Source organism: Prionailurus bengalensis, chromosome F2 (genome assembly GCF_016509475.1).
Source record: "Prionailurus bengalensis isolate Pbe53 chromosome F2, Fcat_Pben_1.1_paternal_pri, whole genome shotgun sequence".
NCBI lineage: Eukaryota > Metazoa > Chordata > Mammalia > Carnivora > Felidae > Prionailurus > Prionailurus bengalensis.
The window spans coordinates 33,307,358-33,329,968 of NC_057353.1; the positions used below are offsets into that span (position 1 = coordinate 33,307,358).

Sequence of the window (22,611 nt, forward strand, 5' to 3'; positions counted from 1 at the left end):
CTTTGTAAAACCAAGGAGTCAGTTTTGGGAGAATGATGAGGAGTCTTTTGATCTACATCTTGAGTTTAGAAGTTAAAAGTAATGCCAAGCACAGAGTAGGTGCTCATGAAAATGGTATCTGTCAAGTTCTATACTTTAATAAAAGCTGCTAGTGTTTAACTTTTTAAACACAACTGTTTAAATATATGCTGTTTTTAAATAACTGCCCTTTTTTTGATGTTTGAGAGAAAGAAAGAGAGAAGGGCAGAGAGAGACACACACAGAATCTGAAGCAGGCTCTAGGATCTGAGCTGTCAGCATATATGGGGCTTGAACTCATTCATGAACCACAAGATCATGACCTGAGCTGAAGTTGGATGCTTGACTGACTGAGCCACCCAGGAGCCCCATAACTGCCTTTTAAAAAATTTTGAGAGAGAGAGAAAATGTGCATATGTGCATGCATGTGAGTGGGGGAGGTGCAGAGAGGGAGAGAGAGAATCCCAAGCAGGCTCTGTGCTGTCAGCGCAGAGCCCAATGTGAAATTAGATCCCATGAATAGTGAGATTGTGACCTGAGCCAAAATCAAGAGTTGGATGCTTAACTGAGCCACCCAAGCTTCCTAAAGTAACTGCCTTTTACTGTCAAAATATATAAATAGAACGGTAACAAAACTTTATTATCGTATTTCTGTTTCCAGCAGGATCTATTAGTGGAGATATCATTGATGAGTTAATGTCTTCTGATGGTAAGTAGTTTAAAATTTTACTACTTAAATATCAATAATGCTTCTCTAGAGTTTATAAGTGGCAAAAGATTGAAAAGAAATGCAGAATGTGTATTTTTTTAACTGCTTAACATCCTATGATGATTCATGAAAAATCTCCCACTTTAAAGTAAATCATAGGCATCCTTCAATTTTTATTTTACTGCATTTCAAGAAAAGAAAAAGGCCAATAAGGGGATACTTATCACTTTCACTGAATAAATTTCTAAACTGTTAGCCCACTAGTCTTTTTCATGTCTGAAGAATTTGGCCAAGAAAAGTAAAATAATATATAGGTAATCTCAAAACCCAGTTTTGTAAATATCCCCACAAAGGCCAATGTCAGAACTATTACTAACATCAGCCATGTCATCATCTAATCTGAAATAATCCTTAAAAATCAATTGCTACAAAATATTATAATTACTTTAATAACTCTCTTGACTTTCACCTTCCTGTAAATTCTTGGATTCAGTCCTGTTTCCTAACAAATATAGCCGAACCTAGGAAACTGCAACTGTTAAATTAGCAAATGGTACAATAACCACTTAGAGAATAAACTTCTGTAGAAACAAAACATCAGCGTATTTATGAAGTCTAGTTCCTATTTCTCTTTTCAAAGTAGGAGCTTATTTAGCAGAGATCAGAGGAAATACTTTGACACTGTTTTTGAATCATACATTTTAGTGTGACAAGTTCAACCAACAAAAATTTTAACCTCAGGGCGCCTGGGTGGCTCAGTCGGTTGAGCTTTCGACTTTGGCTCAGTTCATGATCTCACAGTTCGTGAGTTCAAGTCCTGCATCAGGCTCTGTGCTGACAGCTGAGAGCCTGGAGCCTGCTTCAGAGTCTGAGTTTCCCTCTCTCTGCCCTTCCCCCGCTCATGCTCTGTCTCTCTCTGTCCCTCAAAAATGAATAAATGTTAAAACGAATTTTTTTTAAATAAAAAAAATTTTTAACCTCTATTTCTTAAGCTATACCAATGCATAAATTATCTTTAAATGAGAATCTTTCAAAATATACACTAAACAGAAGTCGTTCATTTGATTACAACTTTTTCTATTATTTCCTAAAAATTCTTACATAACATTAAGAAGCATAGTTTCTTTAGATATTTAGATAGATGTATTTGAGAGTTCTGTTAAACATCATTAACTGTATATAAAAACCATGTTTAACACTGAATTTGTTTTACTTGCAGTGTTTCCTCTTTTACGGCTTTCTCCTACCCCGGCAGATGACTACAACTTTAATTTAGATGATAATGAAGGAGTTTGTGATCTGTTTGATGTCCAGATACTAAATTATTAGATTCCATGGAAACTTGGGACTGTTATCTACCTCTAACTGTAACATTTTAGACTTCTTAATAACCTAAGTATTTAAAATAATGAATGTAACACCTTTTTAGTTCACTGATTCTGAAGTGTTCTCTAATAATTTCTTTTTTACTTCACAAAACTTCAACCATAAAAACAAAGGGCTCTTTTCAACCATAAAAACAAAGGCTTTTTTTCAGGGGAAAAAGTGATTTAATACCCACAAATCCCCTCCCTTCCCCCTTAAGTGATTACATTCTGGGATTTCACCTTTTCTTCCAATTCTGAATCCTTCTGTTTTTTTCCCTCTTATGAGAGGAAATTTAAAGTAGACTAAGGTCATCAAAAACAAAGTTGGCCAGCGGCTCATCCCTTGTCTTATATTTTTTTACTGCCACGAAACTGTCCATATTTCTGTGTGTCCTCCAATCCAAAAACACATTCACTGCCACTTATAAAGTGAAGGATGTAAACTAGGATATGTTAACTGTTTCAGTGAACAGATTTTGTGAAGTGCCTTCTGTTTTAGCACTTTAAGTTTATCACATTTTGTTGACTTCTGACATTCCACTTTCCTAGATTATAGGAAAGATCTGTTTATGTAGTTTGTTTTTAAAATGTGCCAATGCTTGTACATTAACAAGATTTTTAAAAATAAAACTGTATAAAACATTTAATTTATTGGTCTTCTTGGGGTATTTGATGTATCACCAGTGTATTACAATTGAGCCATCAATCTTGTCGCTTCATCAACATTAACTGATTCGTTTTCATGACACTGCTGAGGAATCTGAAGGGAGAAAAATATTGTATTTAAAAATGTAGATAACAACAGTCAACAAAAATGACTTGTATATAATATATTACCTAATTTAATATCTTCTAGTCATACCTTTGGAAACAGAACAGTAAATTCTCGTATTCGGACTCAATGGTCTGAATGACTCAATATGCTATATATACTACAGAGCCAAGGATAGTAGAGAGCCAAATACTAAAAATTATATTCAAATCACAGGCTTTAAAAAGTTAGAGTTTAGCTTATTAGCCGTAACAAAAGGAAATGATTCACACTCACCAGCTGTTTCTGCAGAGGTTCAAGGGAAAGTCCTTTGGAGAAATGTGCAAGTTCCTTTTGTATATCTACAAAAGCCTTATTCACTCTGTTAACTTTTTCATCATTCACAATGTTTATCTTTTAAAAAAGAAAAAAAGGTTATTAATCTACAATCTTGTAACCATAAATAATAAAATATATCCAACTTTAATTTAATCTTGTTAAACCTAAAAATGTAAAAATTCATCAACCCTACCCATTTGTGGGGATAATTTACACAAAAATTCTTATGGTCTTATTGGGAAGTTTTAGACAAAAGGTTCTGTGTTTTTCAAAATAAGAATTATGTGGACATACATCATATTTAGACACGGTATAGGCACATTAAAAACATGACCACAATCCTAGGCTACAGTCATCTCTCATTGTAAAACGAGGAACCTGGATCAAATGCTTTACTCTTTTTTTTTAATTAATTTTTTTTTAAAGTAAGCTCCATGCCTGGTGTGGGGCTTAAACTCACGACCCTGACGGCCAGAGTCACATGCTTTACTGGTTGAGCCAACCAGGTGCTCCACTTTAGACTCCTTCTAACAGTCCATCTCAGAATCCTTCCTTGACCTCCTTGCCTTAACAGGAGTCCCTTCCAGTCTCCTGAGGACAATTTCCCTTACAACCCTTCTCTCTTTAAATCTTGTTTTTCACTGCTGCTCTGAAACCATTTCTCCTTAAAAACTCTGCCCCTAATGCATCAGAATATTCTAATACCTCTTTCCTCATTACTGTCACCTGCCAACACATTTACTTGCTCCCTCATGAAAGATCTCAAAACTCAGCTCACTGACCTCTCTCATGCCTGGTGAGGGGCTTCAACAAAAACCTAACCCTCTAGTTTCTTAGTCTGTTCAGGTCCTCAACTCCCAGATTCTTTCCCACTACCTACCTCAGCCATCCACTTCCATGGATTACCTTTGCCTGCAACTTGTAACACCTCCTGTTCTTCAAGTTCACTTGGCTTATTAACGATTCTTCAATCTTCCTGAAATCTCCCACCAATTTCACTATTTTTCACTTTCCGTATCGTCACTTTTTCCTTTAGCCAGCCCAGATTCCGTGACCATTATTTAATCAATCACTCCTTTACTCTCTTAACTTTCCTTCTCTTCCTTAATCAAACCTGCTTGACAAACTAGTTAAACTCAACTGACAGCTTTTCCTGAGCCTAAAACTGAATCTGCAGAAAATCTAACTGGCTGGCTTCACTTTCAATTCATGATCACAAACTTCAACTTACCATGTATATAGTGCCTGGCAATCTTAAGACCTCCACTTAGTAAATTAGGCCACTTTTCTGAGAAAACTATCTGATACCTTCCCCAACCAGGCGGCCTACCCAGATTTCCCTCCCTTATATATCTTTCATTAGCATACACAAAGCGGCTAGCACTTCTATGCAAACAACATGATCTCCTGTCAGTCAAATACACCAAGTTTTTCCCCAGCGTGGGGCCTTCGCATTTGTTATTCTCTCTGCCTAAAGTGTGCTGCTCCCAACACTTTCCAGAGCTTTATATTACTACGATAAGGGAAAGATAGGGTTCAGTAGGGACCTGAGGTCCCTGGTAGGGAAAAACCCTTATTTTGGAACAATGTTGGGAGTGTCTGACCCCAGCAAACCCTTCAGGCATAAGGTTCCTCTTAAAGTAACAGACCCCACCTACTCCCCTTCAGGCTTCCTTCAGGAATTTGACAAAAGACCTAAGTACGACCATAGGCCACCCCCTGGTACAATGGAAATGAGCCAATCAGGAATGGACAACCCAGCACCAAGAGCTGCAAGCCAGTAAGGGTATAAAACCTGAGAAGGAACAAGGGGGAAGGGCTGGGGGGTGACAGGAGCCTTATGTAACAAGGACCCTTGCCTACAGTCCTTAGGCATTCACTTTGAATGCCCCCTCTCGGTAAAGACAGCTTCCCTACTTACTACTCTTACACTCCAATCTTATGCTCTAATAATAAACCTTTGCCTGCTGCTCATTTTCTATGTACACCTCTTCATTCTTTGAAGAGGTGAGACGACGAACCCAGGGTCCTGAGGTAAAAAATCCTGCGGCATTACTTGCTCCCCACCATCTGGATCTTGGCTTGAATGTCAACTTTGAAAGCAATCCTGTGTAAAACTGTCACTCCGTACCCCATCATATCACCTAGCTTTATTTCCTTTATAGCATTTACTAAGTAAGTCATAAAAATGCTCCATCAAAATGCTTAACTTTGCTAGTTCATGAAAACTGAAAGATAAAATGTTACATATCTTTGACTATTTTGCCAATTACAAAGTCCTGGAGACCTGACTCCACCTACTACTTAAACTTGAAAACATTTTCTTGAAGAATTTCCTGAAAGAATCTACTTAATCTTGAAGAAGAAATTTCCCATTTCCCAAATATTTTGAGGAAAAAAACACACACACAAAAAAACAATAAACTCCTTTCTTTCCCAATTTTGCACTTTAAGAAAGTATCTTATCTTCATTTTATAGGTTTTTGTTTGAGTTCTAGATATCAGGGAGATAAGAATTACTGAGAAGAAAAAGAATGGGTGCCGATCAGCATTTCATGTCTCGATTCTGTCAGGAGGTTCTTGAATATATTTGGGGTCAGATATAAGAACTGTTTCCCACACCATGGTTTTGGATAATTTCTATGCTCTGATAAAGCTTTTAAAACTGTTCTTTGGAGCCTCATGCATTTGCAGTTAAAGTGCTTTTTTCTTGGGGTGCCTCTGTTGGTTGAGTGTCTGACTCTTGATTTTACCTCAGGTCGTGATCCCAGGGCTGTGGGATCGAGCCCTGTGTCAGACTCTGAGCTGAGTGTGCAGCCTGCTTAGGGTTCTCTCTCTCTCCCTCTGGCCCTCTTCCCCCACTCACGTGTTTTCTCTGTCTTTAAAAAGGAAAAAAAAAAAAGTGCTTTTTTCTTTTCATACATATACATCAAGAAAGGGGGGGTAATTTTTCATTAAAAAAAAATAAATGTTTAAAATTATCTTGCCTTTGTGAGGAAGGCTAAGAACCTGTTTTAAATAATAGCTTTCAGTTTTTCAGTGGCTTTACAACTATGCGTGGCTTGCAAACGATACTGTCAGAGTACTTAAATAATACTCACCTTCTTAAGATTAGTGGTAACCGGTTTTGCTTTGTTTTTAGTCTTAAAGTTTTTTTGGCTGGCTATATGAAATACATTTCTGGACCTCTGTCCTCTTAGTTTGCTCTTGGCCATTGTCTAGGGAAAAAAAGAGACGGAACTCAATTAAGCTCAATTTAAGTTTTTAAAATAAAGGTACCAATTTAGTGTAAGAAATTCCATCTTACTCCGGATTTTTTAAAGTTGCTGTACGTATTAAATTATTTCAATGTCTTTCGTCACTACTAAGTTTTCTGCTGTCTAATGCAGAGTATGTGCCTGATTCTTTTCTGTATCTCCAATACTTGGCCCATAGGAAGTACCATGTTAATTTCTGCGGGTTGAATTCATTAATACTATCAACACAATTGTTTTCTCAGCTCTCTGCAGCATATGACAACATTAACCACCACCATCCATCCTTCTGCTGGTTTATATACTACTATACCACTCTGGTTCCTATCATACTTTAGGAGGGACTCCTCTCCCCTTCTTCCTTTTTCATTCCTTTTTACTTGCCTTTCTCTCCTATGTACACTTCTTCAAAATCAGTCCTTAATTCTGCACTTCCTACCTTACTTTCACAACTTTCATATCACCTCTATGTGAATGGCTCTTGTTGTGAAATTTTAGATATTTTCTTTGCTCTATAGTTAAACATGCACGTAGCCTGTAAATTTTACTTTAGAAATGTCTTTCAAATCTGCTTTAACAATGCATATGAGGAAAAATTTTAAAATATTAATAGTTAAGATTTATTGAGGTTTTAAAATGTGTATAAGCACTATGTGAACATTTTATTGCTTTAGCCAATTTACTCTGCACAACACTGTGGGAGGTACTATTATCCCCATTTTATAGATAAAACTGATGCAAAAAGGCTAATTTGCCCAATGTCACACTGTTAGTAATCAAGAAATGTCAGGATTCAAAGCCAGGAAGATTAGATCCAGAGCTAACATCATGTGATTTGGTCTCTCATATACAAAAAACATATGTATACAGAAACATAGTATAGTACTGCCTAGTTCAGGACTGTATTACCAGCACGGTCCCTAGGTCCATTTGGTTGGACCACAGATTGGCAAACTATACCAATGGATCAAATGAGATCAGGCACCTGTCTCTGTAAGTAAAGTTTCAGTAGAACACAGCTATGTCAGCCTGATCATGTATTGTCTGTGGCTACCTTCTTGCTACAACAATAGTCCACAAAGCCTAAAGTATTTATTATCTGGCCTTTTGCAGAAAGAGTGCCAACCCCTGGCTTAAGCCATCTGCATTCAAGTCTATGTATAGTGCTGTGCGATGAACCTCTCCAATATTAAAAGTTTCCAGTGACTTTTCCCATGCCTTAGGGACAGTGAGCTTTGTCCTGGTATATTGCCAGAACCCCAAATCTAGCATAAATATGTCAAACACATCTCCTGCTACCTCTCTATACATACCCATCCTAGTCTACAAATTGCTGTTTGAAGACACTTTGCACATTCTTTCTTTCCTTTCCTCAACTTTTATCTCTGGACTTAAATTTATATTCTCCTTCAATGTCTAGCCTCAGTAAAGTACTTAGGGACAGCAATGCTTTTAAACACCAACGGTACTCCTCCTACTTATAAAAAAAAGCCAGACATGAACACAATAGGAAATTCATGATTACTAAAGAGGAAGTAGAAAATACACATCATATCCCCCCAATTAAATAATCTAAAATCCTTCTTCCAATAGTAACCAAAAATCCAATCACTCATCTAGAATTTATTAATAACGTACTATGTGCCAGCTGTGGTATAAAAGTGACAATACAAAAACATGTATGTGATACAAACACGGACACATGATATGTGTCGCTACATGAAGCATACAAATGGACACAAGAGGGAGAGGTCTACTAGAGTTGTGGACTTGAGAAAGGTTCGTGGAGAAGGGAATACCGTGGTGGCTGAGGCAATACTGAAATTTTGTTGACAACAACGTGAAAATTGTTGTTAACAAGAGACAACGAAAAAACTGGTACCCGGACAAGGGCTTAAGGCCCAAAGGCACCTTGGTTTCAGGCCTCGGCCAGCAGGCACGCCGCTGCCCAGTAGGATTGCCCTGAGGCCGCGCGCGATGGAACCCAGCCGCCGGGCCTCGGCGGTATAAGGCCCACCGGTCCTGTCCCAACCCCCTGAAACTTCACGACAGTTTGCCAGAAAATTTATCAACATCTTACCATACCTTCGATAACCTCGTGCAGCACGTCAAACTCCAAGCGACGCCATCTGCACGCACACGATCCAGGAAGTTCCGGGGGGAAAGGAGCCAGTCAAAATTCCTCCCACAGGCCATAGTTCCGCCCACCGAGCGGAGTCCCACCCACAGAGCACGGCCTGACACAGACGAAGCCCCGCCTACCAAACGTAGTTCCGCTCAGGAGCGCGTTCCCACCCTCGTAACGTAGTCCCGCCCATAGAGCCTGCTCAAATGCTGAGCTCCTTCCAAACCTAGCGAAGCCCCGCCCACAGGGAGAAGTTCCACCCACCATGGGAAATCCCGCCCCTAGAGCATCCCTTACTTTAGGCAGCATTGTGGATTCGTACTCTGCTCCGGCAAACTGGAGGCGTTGGAAACGCAGCCAAGCAGGACTTCCAGGGCTGATGGGTATGTGCACAGAAAGCACTGAGGGCGTTTCTGAGGTTCCGAGCCTTAAAGACAGTCACCAAGGGGTCGCCCCTCAGCCGCAGACTCCTGACTGTCTCTGCCCAAGCTCCCAGGAGGTGGCGCTGCGCACCTCTGGGTGGCGTCCGGGGCTTGGCTGGAGGTGTAAAGAACCTTGTTGGCTGGAGAGATGGGGGCTATAACCTCGAAAGGGGACATTTGGAATGAGCGAGGAGATGGAATGCTTTTCTCGTGTAGTTTCCTTGCTCCAAAAAGAGAATTTCTAACAGCACAGCCGAGGTACAAGAAAATATAAAAAGAAAATAATTATCAGGGAACTTAGAAAAACTTAGAAGAAACATTTTTTGCCTTCTGGTTGTGAGTTCCTGTGTATTTCTCAATTAAGACATTGTGGGTTGAGTTTTCTAGAAAACTGATTCAATTCTACTAAGAGGAACTCCTCATTAAGTTTTCACATGTTTATTTTGATGAGTTCATAGGAAAATCCAGATTTTAAACGCATGTAGAAGTACTAACATTCATATATCAATTTATTACTTTCAGGAGTTTAGCCTACACTAAGTATCAAAATAAAGCCATAATTCCACTCTCCTTTTGCACGGAAGATACTAGCTATCAAGGTTCATATTTTAAGCTATTGACCGGCATTCGCACAACTAGTACTGAACAAAACCAAACTAGGATATTTGTGGGTTGGCTCTGGGTCAAATTTTCCGCCCAAACAGCCACTTGCCTGCTTATAGGAAGATGAGCCGCTTATACAATAAATCGTGTTATTATGTTAATATTCATCACAAAAAAACTAGGGGATATATTAAGGAAAGAAATAATTACCTGTCAGTGTGTTTATTCAAATATTGTATTCTAAGAATGACTTTTAAAAAAAAAATTTAACGTTTATTTCTTGAGAGAGAGACAGAGCATGAGCAGGGAAGGGGTAGAGAGCGAGGGAGACAGAGAATCCGAAGCAGGCTCCAGGATCTGAGCTGTCAGCACAGAGCCTGACGTGGGGCTCAAACTGATGATCAGGACCTGAGCCGAGGTGGGCCGCTTAACCCACCAAGCTGCTCAGGTGCCCCTAAGAGTGACTTTTAAAAAACAACTTAAAATGCTGGTATAAAATACCAGTAATGTGTGGGGCAAAACCAAAATTACAGAAAATCATCAGAATCTTTTACAAGACCCGAGTTATCCACAAGTACTGAAGCAAATAAGGCAGGTTTAATTATGGTTACTTGAATGTGAAGTTACTGATGTATATGAGGAAGACAAATAGATGTAATAGAATGACATCATAGTGTTTATGAAAACTTATGGGACTGGCTCTTTTATTTGAAATGGTGAGATAAAGATACATCCAGCAAAGAAATAGCATGGTTATACAGGCAAAAGCAGAAGCATTGTATGAGGTGTGAGTGAGAAGTCATGGATTTCTGTTTTACCTTTCTCACCAACCAATAGTGTGATTATGAACAAGTTACTTCATTTCTCTGTGCTTCCCTTTCCCATGTGTAGATGGCCATTCATAGAGTATGCCCACTTCAGAGAATGTCCATTCTGTTCAGCATCCTTTCTGAGGAACCATTTTTCTCCCATTAAGTGGTCCTGGTTGAGCTGATAATTATAGTCCTCCTTGAAAGATTTTCCAACTAGAGCTGGTGAGGAATGCTGTTTCCTGCATTTAGTGTCTTTGTATTGGGATGATATGAAATTAGGGCTGCTATTAGCCATCTCCTCCAGCAACTTGCAGGAGGCCTGTCTGCAGTGGGAGGGAATGAGGGCAAATTACAAAATAGAATAGATCTGACTGAACAATAGAACACAGGACCCTGATGATGTCATTTGAATCTTTGGATTCAGCCATAGATGCAAGAAAGATCTATCCCCAGACTTCTCAGTTACCTAAGCAAAAACATTGTGTTTTGTTGGCTTCAGTGGTCTGGGGTTATTGTTATTTTTTAAAATTGTACCTAAAAGAGTCTTTATTCCTGTCCAATCTACCTAGCCCATGTGCAGAGTTAATAAAATACAAAGCAGGAAAGCATAAGATATTATTAGGACAAAAGAAAGGATCATGCTAATTTTCTAAAAGCTATTTACCTATGAACCAAATGAATCATATATAAAGAAAAAAATAACTTCAAGTTTTCTAATCTTTAAAAATACATGCAAATATCATTTCACATTTTTCCGGCAACCTTAAAAATAAAATCATAAGTAGAAAAAACATTTTTCGGAAACACTAGTTTTCCTGTTGAAACTTAGCAATGCAGAGTTCTGTATACAGATCTGGTCCTCAAAGAACTGTCTTAAAAGTAATTCAACGAGTAAACACGGATAGTTAGGGGGAATAAGAAAATGAGTGCACACACAAATAATTACAAACCATTCATAACAAATCTCATAGCCCTTTACCGGAACAAAGCCAGTCTTGTATAAATGATACGCTATGATAAACTTGTTTTATCGGTTCAACTTTATTCTCCCCAGTGCTCAGTTTCATTTGATCACAATAGTTTGAACACCTAGGCTCTGTGGGAGCTCAGAGAAGTACATGATCACTGCTTTCTCTTAAAGGGAGCACAGTCACCTGGGAGAGACAGATGTGTGCACATGGAGTAATCATTGAAGACAGAAAGTGGTAAGGACTGTGATAAATGCAAAATGATAAATATAAAAATGCATTATTTAAGGAAGAAAATAATTTTGCACTCTGGAGACATTCATGTTAAAGTTCTCATCTGACTGTCTTAAAACAGAAATCAAACTACAGTTCAAAGGCCATATCTAGCCCACTGCTTATTTTTGTACAACCCATAAGCTAAGAAAGGTTTTACATTTTAAAATGGGAGGAAAAATCAAAGTAAGGACAATTTATTGAGACACATAAACGTTCTATTAATATTTCAGTGTCTGTAAGTATAATTTGATGGAACACAGCTACACTTATTTGTTTACATATTATATATGACTGCTTTCACACTACAACAGCAGAATTGAGTAGTTGTGACAGAGATTGAGTAGTCTGCAAAGCCTAAAATATTTGCCATCTGGCCCTTTACCAATTTTAAAACTTTTAAAAACTTGACCAACCCATCTTAGAGGATGAGCAGCATGGTGGTGTAACTGGTTGTACTAGTATTAGTATTTTATACTCAAAGCAATACAAGTCTTAGAAGAATGAAGGTCACTTTTCCTCCCAGCATTCTTGGGTAGCTAGATCTTTTACATCATGAGTCTGAGTTTCTTTGTCTCTAATGGTTATCGATGGTTTTCATGTGTCTGGGCTGAAAATTGAAGTTTCCAGATATTTTGCAGACATCCCTACCTGGATCTTCCTTAGGGAATGGAAAAGGGAAATGGCTTAATCTTAGGAGAGAAAATGAGCTTCTGGAAATTGAAGAAATGTTCAGGGGAGAGGGTGGTTAACAGTTTTCTGTAAGTGCCTGAGACTTTTGTCCCTCTGGCACATGGCTTGAGGAGAAGTAGCATAAGATCTCTCTACCAACAAGGGTTACAGAAAGGATGGAGCTTTCTGTCTGCAAAGGAAATCTAGGCATTGATATTGACAATTGTAGCAGCCACTGTGATGGACTGCAGACCAAAAAAGTTTCTGTTTTCTGGATTTGGGATAAGCCATTCACTTCCCATGTACTTGAGACTGAGATGAAATTTTTATACCTAGCCCATGTACTCTTCAAGGGCTCGTTTATTACTCAGGCGCCTTTGCATCCCTGTGTAGGATTCTCTATTTCCAGTTCATAGGAGATGTGGCATAAACATTTGCTAATTATAAACAGGTGAGCAAGGTATTGTAGCCAACATACTAAAAATGACTTTAAAGCTCTATTATCTTTACCATGACAGAAAAATACCTAGAGAAACACTTCTTTTTATCTTCGTGTAGCACTATTCCTTGGAAATGATAGGTGCTCAATAAATATGTTTTTAATTTAATTAAACAGATTTTTATCCAGAGTTATCTCCTAGCCAAGTACCTAGAAATCCTGAAATCCAGTCACAAAGGAATGCTTGTATGTGAAATATTTGAAGGTTAACGGTCAGGGGTGCCTGGGTAGCTCAGTCAGTTAAGGACTCTTGCTTTTAGCTCAGCTCATGATCTCACCATTGTGAGATAAAGTCCTGTCAGGCTCCATGCTGGCAGCACAGAGCCTGCTTGGGATTCTCTGTCTTTCTGTCTTCCTGTGCCCCTCCCCTGCTCACACATGCAAATGCACATGCCTGCTCTCTCTCTCTCAAAAAAAATTAAAATTAAAATTGAAAAAGAATGGTCAAATACATAGCACAAAGGCAATAAAAATATTCAAAGGGTACATGAAGTCCTTTCACATTTGTTTTTCAGCTGACATTGTTATGTTCAAAGTCTGCACAGACTAAAGTCAACAGTTTTTGACTCTCATCTTTGTGTTGTTCTATGGCAACCCTGTTGTGCTGAAATCTTACTAAGAATTCCACGGGCATCTATATTTTAATAAAACCAAAAAATGCTGAGGACTAAAAGTTCTCACAAACATTTGGCTCCTTAAAGACTTTTGTTTTTCTTTTGGATTAGAAAAGTCATGAAGAGTCAATGTAGAAATGGAAAATTCAGAAAAGTATAAAGAAGAAAACAAATAACCAACAATTATTACATTCTGAATTTCCTCTCCATCTACTTTCTCTCATTTGGATTATTGTAATAGATTCCTATCTGGTTTCCCTGCTTTAATCTCTATGCAAGCCCAGCGGCCAGAGGAATCCTGCTAAAATGTTAATCAGTTCATGTCATTCCTCAGCTCAAAATCCCCAATGTTCCCCATATGATTCAGAATAAAAGCCAAGTTCTTTAAAAGCCTGTGAAGCCATGTGTGACCCCCCCCCCCACTTTGCTCCCACTGCTTTCTTACTGTTCTGTAATCCTGGCCAGGTGTGTTCCTCCTTCTCAACCCTTCTGCCCCTAAATATCTGCAAGGCTCCTCTCTCATGTCTTTCAGATCTTCTCTCCGATGCCTTCTTTTCAGTGAGGGCTTCCATGACTGTAAAGTTCCAAGTCCTCCTACATCCCTTCTCTGCTATCCCATTATTGTCACATAGCCTACCATATATTTCTTCATTTTGTTTTTTTATCTCTCTGCCTGCTAAAATGTAAGCTCCATAAAAGCAAAGCATTCGGGGCACCTGGGTGGCTCAGTCGGTTAAGTGTCTGACTTCTGCTCAGGTCATGATCTTACAGTTCGTGGGTTTGGTCCCCGCATCAGGCTCTGTGCTGACAGCTCAGAGCCTAGAGCCTGCTTCTGATTCTGTGTCTCCCTCTTTCTCTCTGTCCCTCCCCCGCTCACATTCTGGCTCTCTCTCTTGAAAATAAACATTAAAAATTAAAAAAAAAAAAGGCAGATCTTTCCATCTGGTTTTGTTTGCTACTATATTAGCTTCCTAACGTGTAACAAATCACCCCAAAATTTAGTCACTCGCAACAACAACCCTCATTTATTATTTCATAATTTTAGTGGGTTCTGCTTGACAATTCTGGCTCAGGGTCTTTGCTGAAGGTTCACTTAGATGTTTGCTGGGACTGTAGTCATCTGAAGGCTTGACTGGGGCTGAGGGATCTACTTTCAAAGCAACTCACTCATGCAGCTGCAGGTTGGTGCTGGCTAGTGCCAGGATGCTTGAAATCATCTCCAGGAGGACCTCTCCACAGGACTGTTTGATATTCTCATGATGTGGAAGCTGGCTACCTCCAGACTAAGTGATCCCAGAGAGCAAGGGAGAAACTGCAATGTCTTTTACGACCTCGACTCAGAAATCACACCCTACCACTTCCATTCTATTTTATTAATTACGTATGCCCATCCTATTCAGTAAGGAAAGAGACTACACAAAGAATTAAATCCCAGGAGGTGAGGCTCATTGAAGATTATCTTGGAGGCTGACTAGTACAGCTGCTATATCCCCTGTGCCTAAAACTGCCTAGCATCTAAAGGTAATCTGATAAATATTTGGAACAATGAATAAGTTCCACCACTCAGATTTTCAAAAATATATTTCTTTGCAGCTTTTTTTAGAGCACTTATGCTATGTTATTTATTAAAAATTGGAGTTTCAGGATAAAAATTTATAACCTATAGATACAAACATCTACTTATTAATAAGTATATTGAAAATATATTTATATCTTTCTAAAATTACATCTTTTTGATCTATAATAAATTATTTCAACTCTCTTCTTAACATTGACATTTCTGTTGTTTCTGGATTTTTTTCTAATATAAATACATTGTGATGAACATCTTTGTACATAAATCTTTGAGAAGATCTAATATTTTAGGGAGCATAGTTTAAGAATAAGATCTCAGGTTATGAACACTTAAAGTACTCGATTTAAATTACCAATTGTTTTCAGAAAGACTGTATATTTTACAATTCTACCAACGGTGTGTGAACGTGCCAAGTTCACCATGTCCTTATTGATATGGAGTCTTTATACTTTTTAAGAAGCTGAGATTTTGATTAGGAAGACATAGCATGAAGACCTCTTAACAATTTCTCATCTTTTGAATTTTGTTTCATGTTTATAGCTTAGTTTTCTTTTTTTCTTTTGTCATATTAACTGGTTGTTTAGGAGTTAAAATAGACAAAATTTAGAGGTAAAGGGAGAAAGAGAAAAGCAGGAATCAGTATGAGTATTAAATGTTTTTAAATGTTTATTTTTCAGGGAGACAGAGTGCAAGCAGGGGAGGGACAGAGAGAGAGAGGGAGACACAGGACCTGAAGCAGGCTCCAGGCTCTGAGCTGTCAGTACAAAGCCCGACGCAGGACTTGAAGTCGCAAACTGTGAGATCATGACCTGAACCAAAGTCAGACACTTTACCCACTGAGCCACCCAGGTGCCCCTGATTATTAAATTTATGACTTGTGCAATTGGGTGGATCGTGGTGCTATTTAATAAGATAGAGAAAACTGTGGGAGGGAAACTGGGACAGGGAGGAAATAAATAATTCCATTTCAGACACCTTAAGTTGCAGCACTTGGATGCAGTTCAGTGGATCTAGAGCTATCCTGCCCAATATAGTAGCCACTCACCACATGTGGCTATCAATCACTTGCATGCACTAGCCTGAACTGAGATATTCTGTAATAGTAAACTATGCATCAGACTTAAAGACCTAGTAAGACCAAAAAAAAAAAAAGTAGAAGGTATAATTGTGTCAGTTAAGATTTATTCAAGAGACAGAAATCATATAATATTTTGAATAGTAAAAGTTGACGTAAAGAATTGTTAACTATAACAAGGAATAAGACGTAAGAGAACCATAAAGAATATCCTTAGGCTAATGGAGAGTCTCTGAGGAAGGACAAACTTGGAAGTTGGCCTCCTCTCCAAGACTGGGATTCAGATCACTGGAGAAGGTGTAGCTGCAGCCCATTGGATGGCAGAGAAGTTCATGGGGTGGCCCAGGCCAGAGCTGGCCCATAGTTGGCAGGCAAGCAGGAAACACCCGTCTGGGGTACAGTGAGCTAAATCTGGCATGCAGGTGTGCAAAGGGACTCAGACATTGGGAACCACCTCTACAGCAGGGTGGTACACAAGCTAGAGGGCAGTGTCTGTTTCAGAAGCACAATGGGAAACACCATCCATGCTGCAGTCTGCCTGAGGCCGGTAGGCAGGTGTGGAGAGGGAATAGAGGCATCTACTTGCCAGAAGAGGAGCATGAGAGCCGGGGTGTTTGGCGTTTACTTCGGAAGTTATGATGAGAGGGTTACTGGGTTCGGGCTGGGGCTATGAACTTGCTGAGGGACTGCACACTCTTGGTGTGAGGCTGGGCCAGAGCGGCCCTGCATGTCCATCCACACACATCTCTGCCAGGAGCCCAGCAGGAGCAAGAAGAAAACAAAAATGCAGCACACCAGAACCAGGAAACTGGTCCCTGTCCTGAAATGTCCCTCTACTGAAAAAAGGTTGGCATTGTGCTTGCTGCAAAGAAGAAATTCTTAAAGCTCCATTATCACAGAGCAGATAATGTGTGGTGAACTCAGAACTGAGGAAGAATGCATTGATCACTGACACACTCATTAATATTTTTTATATTGATTCATGTTAAAACAGAAATATCTTGGATATATGGGATTAAATAAGATCTATCATTAAAACAAATTTTCACTTTTTTAAAACTTATTTTTAATGTAACTAGTTGAAAATTGAAAGTCAAAAATATGGATAACATATGTGACTCACACTACGTTTCTCTTGGATAGTGCTGGAATATATTTCTAAACTAGGTAGATTATGTCCATAGACGTTGGTGGAAATTCCTAAGAGAAGAGTGTAGAGAGAGAAGAGATCCTGGTAGAAAGTCCCAAACCCTTAAAATTTAAAGGTTGGTTTGATGGTTAATGTTATGTCCCAACTTGACTGGGTCACAGGATGCTCAGATATTTGGTCAGCCATTATCTTGGGTGTTTCTGTGAGGGTGTTTGTCAAATGAAATTAGCATTTAAACCAGTAGACTGAGTAAAGCAGGGTGCTCTCCCTAATGTGGGTGGGTCTTATTCAATCAGTTGAAGATCTGAATAGAATAAAAAGGCTGACCCTCTCCTGAGTAAAGCAGAATTCCTCCTGCCTGACTGCTTTTGAACTTGTACATCGGTTTTTTCCTGCCTTCAGACTTGAACTGAAACATTGGCTCTTCCAAGATCTCGAGCCTGCCAGTCTTCAGCCTGGCATTAGACCATTGACTTTCTCATTTCCAGCTTGCCAACTCATCCTGTGAATCTCAGGACTTGTCAGTTTCCATAATTGTGTGAGCCAATTCCTTATACTAAATCTTTTTTATTTTTTATTTTTCCCCACCCCTAAATCTCTTCTTAAACACACACAAACACGCACACACACTCACACACACTCACACACACATGCGCGCGCGCGCGCGCACACACACACACACACACACACACACACACACACACACAGAGTGTGGTTCTTTCTCTCTAGAGAAACCTTACTAATACAGTTGGGTATAGAAGAACCCAAGGAACAGCAGACAGGATGATGGGCAGCAAAAGGGAGCAATATGTATGTATGTTCAGGGGGGGGATTTTTCCCTCTAAAAAGAGGAAATTCTAGAACATATTGGTATGCTGATGGCAATGATTAACAGGAAGTGGAGTTGGTAACTTGTGTTATAAAGGATGTAATGGTATGTGTTTGGTGGGAGTAAGAAGTTTTGCTAGGTAATGCTGGTGCATCAAATCTTTGGTGGTAAAATGGTGGTGTCCAGGCAGGGAACTTCTTGGAGTGGGGGTCTATCAAGCCTTTGGGTACTGCTATTGATTTGGGTACTGCTATTGAGAGAACAGACTGCCCTTTCCTAGAGGACAGAAGAAGGTAGATTAACATTATAAGCACTGATGACAGAATGCCTGTTAACACCCCTAATTTTCTCTGTTGTTATATTTCAAAGAGTTGACAACAGTAGAGTAAAATTGACTTATTTCCAAATCAGCTTATTCCAAGCTAATAACAGTTAATTAAATTCTTCGATAGTTGAGTTATTTTGCCCTGAATTATCTAGGCTTTTCAACACTGATCTGACGTCTATACAACTTTATTTCCTTTTAAATAACCTTTCCTTTTAAATAATCTCTGCTTTTCTCTTTCATGCTTTATCTGCTTTTATAATATGCTATAAAATAGGGTGTGATAAATTTCTGTCAGAAGACTGCATGAGATTAAACAAAAGAACAAAAATGTAGAAGGTAGGGTTTTGGCAATGGAGGTTCTTGTCTGACAACACAGGACAAAATGTTTGGCTCCAGTTTCTGAAAGTTATTATCTGAAAAGAGACTTGAGAGGTGATACATTAAAGCTGTCTTTCCAATTCTGGTCTGAGAATTCCCATCTTGGCATGAAACCTAAGTCATTTGGGCAAGTCCTGAAGCCCCTTTGGGAGATTGTGTTATGCAATCCTAACCTTAGGATAACTTTAGGAATGGAAACTAAAGAAATCGAAACCCCCATATATCAGCTCCATAAAACCTACACGCTCCACAAGATATCAAATGATAAGACAGTCCTGTGGTTAATAAATCCCAGCTGTGCAAATCACAGGGCTTGAATGAAGGAAATGGTCACAGACTGGGGAGCACCTTGGACTTGGGACTCTGCAGACTGGGGCTATGTCCCTAACTATGTGGCCTGCCTCTCTAGGTAACTGAGGAACCTTGCTCATCTCAGTTTACTACTCAGTAAAAATCAGATGACAATGGCCACTTGGGTTCACATTCAGAGTTTCTTAAAAAGAATCCCTGAAAAAAATGCATCTCAAAGAGAGTCCATATATATGTCCTAATAGAATAAGATTGATTCACACTTTGATAGTTTCTGAATATGTTACCATCCTTAATTAAATATTTTTATGGCTAGAGTTCTAACTTACAAGTGCTGCTCATAACATACAGTGTCTGGTTCACTGAAGAGGAGAGCTGACTTAACCATGCTTTGTGGCAAAGGAAGCTTGAACTGGATCTAATTGTATCGAGAGAGAAGTAGAGCTGATGCACATATGTCTGGTCAGGATTCCTGGGTTCTCTGGTCAGTGTTAATCTTCCTCTACTTGTTTACACTTGATGGTATTGAACCTGGAGACAGGGGCTCTTTGTTAAGGAGAAAACCCACACCTAGCTATAAAGGTTATTTAGCAAACTAATGGCTCATTGATTTGAGAAAGCAGGTTTCTGTTGCCCTAGATGATTTTGGAAAAATTAAAAACCTACAAAAAGTTGTGAGAGTAGTAACATGAGCACCCAAATATCCTTTAGCTAGAGTCTCCAGTTATTGACTGAGACATCTGAGAGTCAGTTGCAAACATAAAGGACTTCAGCCCTATTGCTTTGGCATTTATCTCCTAAAGTATGGCCAGTACAGTCACCACACCTATGCAAATGAACATCAGTTCAATAGTATCACCTATATGCTGTCCATGTTTACATTTCATTGTCCCCAAGGCATGTATTGCACCTTTTTTTCCAACCTAGGATCTAATTGAGGGTCACACATTATGTTTGGCTGTAACATATATTTTTGTTTCTTAATTCCAGGCTGTGGGAATATCCTATTCCCCAGGAACCTTTCACCTGGAAGTTTTAACACCCATTATTGATCCTTGCCTGAACCAAATATTACATTGGCCTTGCAAAAGTTATTGCTTTATAATTCTATCACTTTATCTGTATTTAGTGGCTTGCATTCTCTCATAAAGGAACATTTTTTCTCTTTTTCTTTCAGTATCACTATGGACTCATGGATATTTTGTGGAGTGGAAGTTATAATCTATTACTATCATTATTCTTTTTGATGGCCAAATTGTTCCCAATTTGGCAGCAGGACCTCTTACATGCTACCTCCTGTTTCTCTCTCTCTCTCTCTCTCTCTCTCTCTCTCTCTCTCTCGTGTGTGTGTGTGTGTGTGTGTGTGTGTATTTTACATGAGTCCATTAGTATTTTGTGGGTTTATTTTGCCTATTTTTTTTAAAAAGACTATTTATTAGAGTAATTTTGGGTTCACAACAAAATTGACAGGAATGTATAGAGAGTTCCCATATACCCTCTACCCCCTGCTCCAACATGGAGGCTAACCTCCTCCATTATCAACTTGTTCTTCCAGAGTCTTTTTTTAATTACAAATGATGAACATACATTGATACATCCTACTCACCCAAAGTTCATAGTTCATCTTAGGGTTCACTGTTGGTGTTTTATAGTCAATAGGTTTGGACAAATGTATAATGACATGTATTCATCATTGTAATATCATACAGAGTATTTTATTGCCCTAAAAATCCTCTGTGTTCTGCCTACTCAGCACCTGCCTCCCCTCACCCTTCTTGGCAAGCACTGATCTTTGTACTCTCTCTATGGTTTTGCCATTTTCAGTATGTCCTACAGTTGGGATCGTACAGTATGTGGCCTTTTCAAATTGGCTTCTTTCACTTACCAATATGGCATTTAAGTTTCCTTCATGTTTTTTCATGGCTTGATAGCTTATTTCCTATTAGTACTAAATAATATTCAGTTGTCTGGAAGTACCATTCACTTACTGAAGGACATCTTGGTTGCTTTCAAGTTCTGGCCATTATGAATAAAGCTGCTATAAGCGTCCATATGCAGATTTTTATGTGGATGTAAGTTTTCAACTCATTAGCATAAATACTGAGTAGCATGATAGCTGGATCATATGGTAAGAGTGTGTTTAGTCCTGTAAGAAACCGCCAACTGTTTTCTAAAGCGGCAGTACCTTTTTGCATTCCCATCATGAATGAATGAGAGTTCCTGTTGCTCCACAGCCAACATTTGGTGTTGCCAGTGTTCTGGATTTTTGCTATTCTAGTAGGTGTGTAATAGTATCTCATTTTGTTTTCATTTGCATTTTCCTGGTGACATATAATGTGGAATGTCTTTCACGTGCTTGTTTGCAATCTGTGTATCTTCTTTGGGAAGATATCTGTTAAGGTCTTTGGGCCATTTTTTAATCAGGTTGTTTTCTTATTGTTGAGTTTTAAGAATTTTTTGTATATTTTGGATAACAGTACTTTATTATATATTTGTATATAAATATATACATATATCTATTTTGTGTTCTGTAGTGAAAGTGAACATAAATAAACCTTTTATTATTGTAAGTTTGGCCACGGGGTGCCTGTGTGGCTCAGTCGTTAAGTGCCCGACTTAGGCTCAGATCACATCTCGTGTCCATGGGTTCAAGCCCCGCGTCAGGCTCTGTGCTGACTGCTCAGAGCCTGGAGCCTGCTTCAGATTCTGTGTCTCCCTCTCTTTCTGCCCCTCCCCTGCTTTGTGCTCTGTCTCTCAAAAATAAATAAATGTTAAAAAATAAAATAAAATAAAGTTTGACTACTACTATACTGGCATAAATGAACCCAACTGTACCAGAGAATATGGAAGAGAAAACTTGGGCTTTCCCTTAGATGTAAGAGGAGCATAAAATTTATTGTACTTATGGCTGTATAAAAACTTTTTTTCTGTTGCATTCTAACCTCATTAAGAATTACAGAAGCAGAAGGAGGTGCAGGCTGCACTATGAAGTATTTAGGTCAGGTCTAAAGAATAGTTCAAATTGATCCCTATTTAGTGGTCCCTAAACAATACGGTGGTTACCAAAAGAGGTACCTCCTGGGACTTTCAATTACCACATTAGGCAGCTGCTGTGTGGATTGCAAGACAAAGTGAAAGATGATAGTTAAACAGCCATCCTTACATCTTTTATGGGAGGTTCATGACCATTAAGAAACTATTTGCATTGGCTTGACCATAAATAACACTGCACAGTTCAATTTGAAATTTCAAATTGACCCAATTCAAACCCTTCTGCAGCCGGAACAGTACTTATAATCCTGGCAGGTCACAGAGTTCTCTTTATTTTTCACTCTGAGCCCAGAACACCTACTACTCCAGGACAGAAATTCAAGGCTCTGCAGACAGTTCAGCTTTCAGCCATAGGGCAGCAAGCCTACTGTGCATCCAAACCAACGATGGAATGAACACCTTCCTGTCTCTGCTGGGACAAAAGGGCAGCATTATTTCGGGACCAAGAATCAATATTAGATTGGTTCCCTAATTCCTCCAGCCACAGTG

The 22,611-nt window shown here is 39.0% G+C and overlaps 3 protein-coding genes across 4 annotated transcripts in view; 2 read left to right on the forward strand and 1 right to left on the reverse strand.

Annotated features, from left to right (window-relative positions):
* E2F5 (E2F transcription factor 5) overlaps window positions 1-2,741 on the forward strand; it is a 27,645-nt gene extending 24,904 nt beyond the window's left edge. The window contains exons 7-8 of one of the 2 annotated variants that reach the window (XM_043601297.1): window positions 683-727; window positions 1,947-2,741. In XM_043601297.1, coding sequence (XP_043457232.1) covers window positions 683-727; window positions 1,947-2,056 — 155 coding nt within the window. In that variant the 3' untranslated portion in view covers window positions 2,057-2,741. Of the gene's footprint in view, window positions 1-679; window positions 728-1,946 lie in introns of both variants that reach the window. The other variant, XM_043601296.1, reaches the window with a different exon arrangement.
* Window positions 2,726-8,654, reverse strand: RBIS (ribosomal biogenesis factor). Its single transcript, XM_043601300.1, has 4 exons — window positions 8,524-8,654; window positions 6,286-6,402; window positions 3,143-3,259; window positions 2,726-2,854 (listed from the first exon to the last, which is right to left on the reverse strand). The coding sequence occupies exons 1-4, from the start codon at window positions 8,632-8,634 to the stop codon at window positions 2,783-2,785; spliced, it is 417 nt and encodes a 138-aa protein (XP_043457235.1). The 5' UTR covers window positions 8,635-8,654; the 3' UTR covers window positions 2,726-2,782.
* Window positions 8,655-8,828: 174 nt separating this feature from the next.
* The window catches only part of CA13 (carbonic anhydrase 13), a 49,624-nt gene continuing 35,841 nt past the window's right edge, over window positions 8,829-22,611 (forward strand). The window contains exon 1 of the mRNA XM_043601298.1: window positions 8,829-8,946. Within this exon, the coding sequence (XP_043457233.1) occupies window positions 8,829-8,946 (118 nt within the window). The remainder of the gene's footprint in view (window positions 8,947-22,611) is intronic.

What these genes read in the sequence shown, in the direction of transcription:
- RBIS (XM_043601300.1), bottom strand. Translation starts at nt 8,634, where the DNA reads ATGGCCTGTGGGAGGAATTTTGACTGGCTCCTTTCCCCCCGGAACTTC. An exon ending in TTACCACTAATCTTAAGAAG is followed by an intron (nt 3,260 to 6,285) that starts GTGAGTATTATT and finishes CTTTTTTAAAAG; the next exon opens with ATAAACATTGTGAATGATGA. An exon ending in AACCTCTGCAGAAACAGCTG is followed by an intron (nt 2,855 to 3,142) that starts GTGAGTGTGAAT and finishes TTCTCCCTTCAG; the next exon opens with ATTCCTCAGCAGTGTCATGA.